Source organism: Echinops telfairi, unplaced genomic scaffold (assembly GCF_000313985.2).
Source record: "Echinops telfairi isolate 266 unplaced genomic scaffold, ASM31398v2 ScPeMD7_9;HRSCAF=40, whole genome shotgun sequence".
In the NCBI taxonomy this organism is placed as follows: Eukaryota; Metazoa; Chordata; class Mammalia; order Afrosoricida; family Tenrecidae; genus Echinops; species Echinops telfairi.
In genome coordinates, this window is record NW_022103906.1 from 80305032 (window position 1) to 80313612 (window position 8581).

Here is an 8581-nt window from a genome sequence, read left to right on the forward strand (position 1 = left end):
TGTATGGATTGTGATAAGGGTTGTATGGGCCCCTAATAAAATGATTTTTTTAAAAAAAGAAACAGACTTGCATTCATGTTTCTGGAAAGACCAGGCTTTCTCCTCCCGTGAAGAATGACGGCTCTGAAACCCAAAGGGACAGTTCTATCCTGTCTTGCCGGGTCGCCAGGAGTCAGAAGCTGTATTTTTTAGTGTTTTAAATGTCTTTATTTATTACCATAGTACTATATACTCATTGAAAACTTGGCAAAAATTTCCACAAAAGATCCTGCACACATTACATAATGAACATTTCTCTATTCACTCGTTTTGTTTACAAATTTTTTTGAGACTCAGCCATCCTGGATTTCATATACTGAAAAACATACAAAAACAAAGAAAGGAGAAAGCTAACAATAATGGAATAAAAAAAAGAGGAAAACCTTAATAGAAAAGAAAGCAGAAAATACTAAAATCTTTAAAGTGGGTCAAAGGAGAGATCAACTGTTAAACTAGCTACCTCTGCCATAATAAAGATTACTTCTGAAATTGGCACCTTCGTCACCTGAACAGAGCGTCCCTGGAGGAGACAGGAATGACCAGTTAGTGGCATTAACCCTTTCTTTCTCCAAGGAAATAAAAGTGTGTAGCTTCCTCCTTATAATGCTGAGGACGTTTCTAGAATTTTGGTTTGATTGATGAGAACGTGTAAAAGAAAATCATAACATTTGGGAATAAAATTGTTCTTTAAAATCCTCCAAAGTCTCCCTATAAACTCCAGACTCCCCAGCACAGCATTAAGGTTATGCTTGTCTCTTCTTTATCAGTCACGTGGTCTAGGAGGCACTTGGTGATGCTTGCCTGGCCCTGCTCACGGGGCTGCACTCCGAATAGCAGTGCTTCAGCAATGTGACCCTGGTCGTGGCAGCAGCAAATTGAGCCAGGGGTGTATACCTGATGCCAGCTAGTGATTGAGGGGCTGAAAGAATTATCCCACTGTTAATCAAAATACTAGAAATGCAACCATTTCAGTTCTAGTTTGTTAAAAATCCAAAATGCAATGTCCCTCTCCCTTGTAGCAAAAATCCTCTTAAAACATGAAAATAATAATCTATAACTTATCAAGGGTTCATGAGGGTGGGCGGGGAGGGAGGGAGAAGGAAGAAATGGGAAGCTGATATCAGGAACTCAAGTGAGAAGAGAATGCTTTGAAAATGTTGATGGCAATATATGTGCAAATGTGCTTGACACACCGGATGAATGTATGGATTATGATAAGAGATGTAAGAGCCCCCATAAAAGTAAAGGAAAAAAACCCTCAACCTGTGGGTCGCAACCCCTTGAACAACCCTTTCACAGGGGCCACCCGATTCATAACAGTAGCAAAATTACAGTGATGAAGTAGCAACAAATATGATTTTATGGTTGGGGGTTACCACCACATGAGGAACTGTATGAAAGGGTCACGGCATTAGGAGGTGGAGAACCACTGCTCTAAGACAAGGACGGGGCAAGCAAGGCCAGTTAGGTAAGCAATGGCGCCTGAGACCTCAAGGAGTGGTGGTCTGATAGCTCCTAGGAGAATGCAGATGCCAATGGATGGTCTGATAACCCCCTGGGGAGATGCAGATTGTTTTCCTGTGAAGCCTGCATCCTTTGTCACATCTTTGGGGTCCTCTGATCATTTCAAGTCCCAAGATTGATGAAACTATATGGACAGCAAGTAGAAGGAGGGGCTGGGAGCAGGTGCCGCCCCCCACCCCCCCCCCCGCCCCGCGTTCAGTGGACATGGGGGTTTAAAGAGAGTCCATGTAGAAAAAGAATGGTTGGAAACGGATTGTGGTAGCAATTGTACAATTCTACTTGATGTGGTTGAAATATAGAATATGTTATAGGTATCAAATCCCAACTAATTAAAAAAACAAACAAACCTGCTAATTACTTCCAGAACCTGTCACAGAGTTTAAGGTATATGAAGGGAAGTTTTGTATTTAAAAAACCTTATCAAAGTACTCTCCATTACACTTAATATATTTGTCAAATCTGCCATTCCATTTTTGGACACATTTTTCAAACTCATCTGTTTGGATGGCTGACAGCACTTCCCTCAAATTGCTATCCTTTCGTGTCCTTCTGCATTTGTGGAAACAAACAGAAGTTGCATGGACTGAGGTCAGGTAAGTAAGGTGTGTGGAGAAAGGGAGGCATGATGTTTTTTGCCAAAATGTGGCACACTGAGATGGCATTGTCAGTGGTTCATTGTCATGGTAGCAAAACCACTTCCCCGTCTGCCACAAATCAGGCCCTTTTGGTCACACATGTTATCTTTTCAGAACCTCTAAATAAAAAGCTCAATTAACAGTCTGACCTGGTAGAGTGAACTCCATATGCACTGAGTCAACATTTTTGTCCGTTCAGGAAGTTGATGAACATCCAGAATGAGGTTTGTCATCAATTGACATTTCACCTTTTTTGAAATGACAAACCACTCATACACTTGAGTTTTTTTACCTTGTAAGCTGTGTTCAACATCACAAAAGTTCCTGCGGCATTTTTCCCAAGCAGGAAAAAAATTTCACATCTGCACGCTGTCCTCTTTAATCGGCCATCACAGAAAACAAGGTTCAAGCAAAACTGCCTTTATGTGACCCGAGAGAACCTTCCAAGGCCATGCCACTGGGTGCACTTCTCAGAGCGAGTTGCTCAATGCTCACCTAGTGGGAAAAATACGTACCACGAAAGCTCCACCCAGTGGAGCTTTTTTGTTTTTTCTTTTTGGGGGGAGGTGGGGTGAGGGGGGTCCCCCTTGTATAATGTGTTTAATTCTCACCGACCATAAGGTGGCAATTGTCAAAACTAGGGATGAACACATAGGGGGTTCGTTATCCAGTTATCTTTATTTTTATAAACTTGAAAAAAATCTCCCGAAAGGTTTAAATTAATTGAGTTACACCTTGAGCCCTGTGTTGATTGGAGTAAGATACTGGGAGGCTGTAGGAACAATTTAAAGAGGAGGATAAACATGGAATGAGAGCATTAAGGAGATCATTAAAGCAGAAAGAGACAAAGTTGAGGGGTTAGGGGCCAGGCAGGCAAGACCAATCCCCACCTAGCCTGTAGCCCTCAGGTTCATGGACGGGTTTTTTGGGTTGCCGCACTGCAGCCCCAGTTGAATGAACAATGCTACCGGGCTTTTCTGTAGAAGTGAGGGCGCTGACTGGAAAGAGGTGCTTGGCAACTTTACATGTGTGGGGAACAGACGGAACTCAGACTCCCCTATGACCTTTAAAGCAGTTCCCATAATTGTCCCCGTTAATTAAGAAATATGAAGTTCTAACTCCTGTCCATGTCATCTCTGGGACCACGATTCAACCCCACCAGGAGGCAGAGGGGGTATGCAGTTAGAATCGGCAGAGGCATAATCACCCCACATGAATGTTACATGTTCTCTAAAGAATGTTGAGACAGCCTGTGGAGAATATGTGGGTGTAGACCCCACGGGTGCCTGACTAAAGAGACCAGACCTTAATAAGGACATAGACCAAACTGACTGAAAAGGGCACTCAACAGGGTAGCTATTAGGAGGAGGATTAAGATCTTTCAGGCAAATTTCTTAACTTCTAGGGAGGGTGGGGAATTTTTGCAGTAAGTGCCCATCCATGTTATTGTCGTTTCTTAATTATCACACAGACACGGCACACAGATACGAAGTTAAATTTATTGCAGGTGCTTTCCTTGTGGATGTTTGACTCCTGAGCGCCTTACTCAGCACGATCCTTGTTTCTTTGGCATCTTTTAGGTCGTCTCTCAGGCTGGGTGCTCCTTGGCTGCAAGGACCTTTTGAAAGTGACAGAAGAGTTGAGTGTGCTATAGGGACGGGGGCTTACAGGAACAAGCAGACCCCTCAGCTAAACTGAGCCGGGCCACCCCTGGAGCTCTATCTTCCGTCGAGAGCAGAGGGCCTCATTTCACGGGCAGGGCCTCCACCTCACCCTTCTGCCTCAGCCTCCCCTCGTTCAGAAGCATGCGGACTCAAGGGCAGAGCCAGCCTTGGCCCAGGTAAGGGCGATCACTGGTGTGTGCTATGGCTTGAAGTCTCGCTATGCTCCTGCTTTCAGATGCCTGTGTGCTTGGAGTCCCCTGGGTGGTGCAAATGGTTAACATGGTTGGCTGCTAATCAAAAGGTTGGAGGTTCTACTACATCTGGAAGCACCTTGGGAGCAAGGCCTGAATTGCTTCTGAAAGGCCCGCCCGTGTCACCCTATGAGAGTTCTCTGACACACAGGCGTTGCTGTGATTTACAACTGACTCCACAGCATCTGGTTTCTGCTTATAATTCACCCCCAGAGGATTGTGATTTAGAAAATACTAGCTTCCTCCCTTCCTTTCTCTCTTGAACCCCCAAGCTCTATCTTCTGCCTTCACTGTCTGCAGAAGCCCTTCTTATATCACTGAGAAGACAGAAGTAAACAGAAGTGAGCAATCTTCCTCTCACAAAATTCAGCGCCCTGGCTTCATCGATACCAGGTAATCTGCCCTCTCTCCTCTTATACTGCTCTGCTCTGAAGCCAACTCTTCCATCAGAGTCCTCCATCCTATCCCCTTGCCCACTGAAGGGCTCTGCTCTTGCAGTTACACGCCGCCCTGTCTCTGGCGTCATCAATTTAATCCTCTCTAGTGGAGCACCTCCACTGGCAAACATACGTCTTATAAAAACTTGCCTTGTCCCCATCTTCTCCAGTTACATCCCATCTCTCCACTCCGTTTGCAGCAAAATTCTTCAAACTAGTTGCTGATTCCATTTCCAATTCAAACCCAAACTCTCCTGAACACACGCTAATCAAGTTTCATTCCAACATCTCCCTACTAATCTCTCTAATGAAAATCACCAATTATTTCGGAATCCAAGGGCCCAGTCCAAGTCTTTGTCTTACTTGACCTCTCAACAGCACATGACATAGTTGATCATGCCCCTTTCTTTCCTGAGAAAAACAAAAGCCAGTTTCTATTGCCAATTCTGATCCTGGTGGTCCCAGGGATGTCAAAGGAGGACTGTGCTGTGTAAGGTTTTCCATGGCTGATTTTTCAACCATTTCTATTCACCGTTCTCCACTCTACTCTAGTTGGCACAACTGGGATCTTAAAAGCTTGCAAGCAGCTGCCTAAGATGCCACTATTGTTCTCTCCCTACCCACAAGAAAAGTGAAGGAAAAGAAAACTCAAGGAATCAATTAGTGCAAAGCTTGTAACAGGCCACATAAACCTCCGCCTCCACTACCCTGTACCAAAATAACTCAGTGTGCCACTACTGACCACTCTGATTGGGATTGCAGTAGGATGTTCTGGACAGTGGGAGGAAAACACGGTACAATATTCAAAATAATTGGAGAGAGACCTGTGGGTCTGCTGGAGACTGGGCCAGCCCTTGAGATGAGGGCCCCGTTAGCACCCTCTCACCTGGGAGGGCGCTGTCTCAGGAGGACCGCTGTCCAGCCAGCGACAGGCGACCCATCACTTGAACACCAACATGCAGGAGGGATGCACTTCTCAGAACAATCTATAAAGGAGCAGCATCTGCCCCCCCACCCCCCGAAAAAAAAAGGATGAGTTCTGGAGGCAGGAAATGTTGGATGGAAAGCAGAGCCCAGGGAGGAAGTAAGTGGAAGAGTGTGCTGTTGTCATGAGACAAAATTGTACGAGAAAACTTCAAAAAGTTTGTGGGGAAGTGGAACTTTGTGAAGCCCATAGAAATTATTGAATGTAAAACTAATATGTTCTGTGAACTTTCACCCAAAACACAAATATTTTTAAAATTTACTTTGTTATGTAAGAATATATACAACAAAACATGTGCCGATTCAGCAGCTTCCACATGTGCAATGTGGTGACGATGCTTACAGACCTGAATTGCACAACCAAACCCACCCTTCCTTTTACACGTGTTCCTATCCGTGAACATCAGCTGCCACCTATTCTTTTAAATTGCTGTTGCCAATTCCATCCCATAGAAGAGTTATCCGACAGATAGTTCTTAAAGACACAGCACCTCTTTAAGAAACACTTCTTCATGGAGAAATGCCACACTCCCCTAGTTTTCTTCAAAATTCACCAGCCATTCGCTCCTTCCACTTGACTGGCTCTGCCTCCTTGTCTCATTCAGCCTCTAAACACTGGAGTTGCCCGGGATAGCCCTCAGGTCTCCTATACTCACTCCTTGGTGATCCATCCAGGCTCATTCATGGCTCCAAACAAAATCTGTGTGTATCTCCACCCCCACGTGCTCCCTGAATTCCACACTGGCACATCCATCTGCCAGTCAAGTATGAACCAAGAAACAGAACAAGATATGAACACGAGTCTAATTTTCATTTCACTAGCAGCTTAAGGTGATAGAGACTGTGTTCCAAAGTGAGGCGTAAGACCACAATTTATGGTCTTAAGTGAAGAGTGAAGTGTTGATTCTTGTGCCAAGTAGAGCATATTAATTACTGAACCGAGATCCTATCTATAACCAGGAGATTTTGATTAGCTGACAATGTCCACAGTAGTGGAAGAATTACACCCACACAACAGGTTTAAACGAACAGTAGGCGGCGGTGAGTTGTTTTACAATCTATACTACAAATCCTCCTTTGTACGGGGTCATGGTTGTAGGTATCTTGAGATGAACCACTCCAAACAGGATGACTATTGACGTTTGTCCTTCAGCCCCATCTGCTGCCACACTGCTTTCCTCGCAAACTTCCCTGGCACCAAGAAATGGGACCGTACTGTACCCGGTCCTCGGGACAGCAATCAAGGACCCCTCTTTGATGCCCTGTTTCTACTTACTTCACATGTCTAGTTCACAACAAGCTGGGTCAACGTGCTCCCATCTCAGCACCTCACCACCACTAAGACCAGCCACGGTGATCCCGCCTGGCCTTGCTAGAGCACCAGCTTCCTAAGTTACTCCCTACTCCCACACCTGCCCCTGTATAATCCGTTCTCCATGTGGCAGCCATAAACCAAACCAAACTCATGCCACGGAGTCCATGCTGGCTCCTAGCGACCCCCTGTGGGTTTCCTAGACTGTAACTGTTTATAGGAGTAGAAACCCAGTCTTTCTCCCCCACCCACCCCGTGCGACTGGTGGTTTCAAACTGCCCACCAAGAGGATCACTCTCCAACGTGTAAACACTATACCCCATGGCTCCTCGATGTAGCAGCCACAGTCTTTTCTAAAATGTTCAATGTTAAAGGCGTCATATTTTTCCCAATGTTAATGAGCCCTGGTGGCTGTGATCTGCAAGGCCGTGGTTTGAAACCACCAGAAGCTCTGCTGGAGAAAGACCCGGGCTTTCTACTCCTGTAAAAGTGACAGTCTCGGAAACCCAAAGGGGCAGTTCCCTGTCTGGGAGGGTCGCTGTGAGTCAGCATCTACCTGGGGCAGCAAGTATGACGGCATATGTCTGCCCTACCCTGGATGGCTTTCCCTCCCACACTGGGGTTGATTCTCACGCCTTCCCGTGGCCTCAGGCGCTGCCTCTTCCCCCGCTTCCCTCTCTGCGCTCCCGTGTGACCCATTCTTGCTGTTTTCTGAACATGCCAACCCCACTCCCATCTCAAGCTTTGGGTTGTGGTTATCTGCCTGGAATGTTCTTCCCCCAATTTCTCCATAACACACTGCTCATTCTTTCACACAATTCTCTTCAGAGAAGCCTTCCTGAACTTCTCTAATTAAAACAGTCCCCTTTCATCAAGTCCTACATCTTCCTTACACCCTTTTACCTGTTTTATTTCCCTCGGTGCACTTATCACTAATTCACATGATACTCCTTATTTGTTTGGTTGAGTCCATGAGATCAGGGAGGCACCTGTGTGGTGTCTAGCCCCTCAAACACTGCTGATTCAGAGCAGGTGCTTTAAAACGGTTACGGAGGAAAGAAAAAAAGCACGTGGGGTGACACTAAAACATGCCAGTAAACGGAACTGATGCACACATGCACACCACACAAGAATGGGGACACAAAATAAAGTCTTAAGAAACTCTCCACACGTAAGGGAAGCCTCCTGAGTGGCGCATACAAGGGGCAAAGTTACAGAAACTTCTTAACACAACCAAACACCTTAAGGGATGGATGGCTGGGCCAGGGGATCAGGGCTGTGGTCTCGGAGGGCACCAAAGTCAGTTAGCATAACATAGGCCACAAAATCAGTGTTCAGTGAACACTTTCTGGGGCCTTCAAAGCTCACGATTGGCCATCTCAGGAGAAGCTACTGGTCTCCCATGCAGAAGAAAGAAGAGGGGGAAACCTGAAGCAGCATGGAGACAATATGCACAGTGGACCATCAGCCCCCATGACCCTGGCACCAAAAAATGTTGCCTGGCTGCCACTAGCACCCAGGCTGGAAAGGATCACAATAGAAGGTCATGGGGAGAGTGGGGAGGGGAGGGGGGCGGTGGTGGAACAGAACTCAAAACCATAATACCAAGACTGGTGGACCCAGTCAGATCAGGACCCGGGGACTCGGGCCAGACAGAGACTGGTGGACCCACTCAGATCAGGACCCAGGGGACTCGGGCCAGATAGAGACTGGTGGACCCAGTCAGATCAGGACC

The 8581-nt window shown here is 46.1% G+C and overlaps 1 protein-coding gene across 2 annotated transcripts in view; it reads right to left on the reverse strand.

Moving 5' to 3' along the window:
* Positions 1 to 3678: 3678 nt before the first annotated feature.
* Positions 3679 to 8581, reverse strand: part of FAM228B (family with sequence similarity 228 member B) — a 48243-nt gene continuing 43340 nt past the window's right edge. For both annotated transcript variants that reach the window (XM_045286923.1, XM_045286922.1), the window contains exon 9: positions 3679 to 3816. In XM_045286923.1, coding sequence (XP_045142858.1) covers positions 3787 to 3816 — 30 coding nt within the window. In that variant the 3' untranslated portion in view covers positions 3679 to 3786. The remainder of the gene's footprint in view (positions 3817 to 8581) is intronic.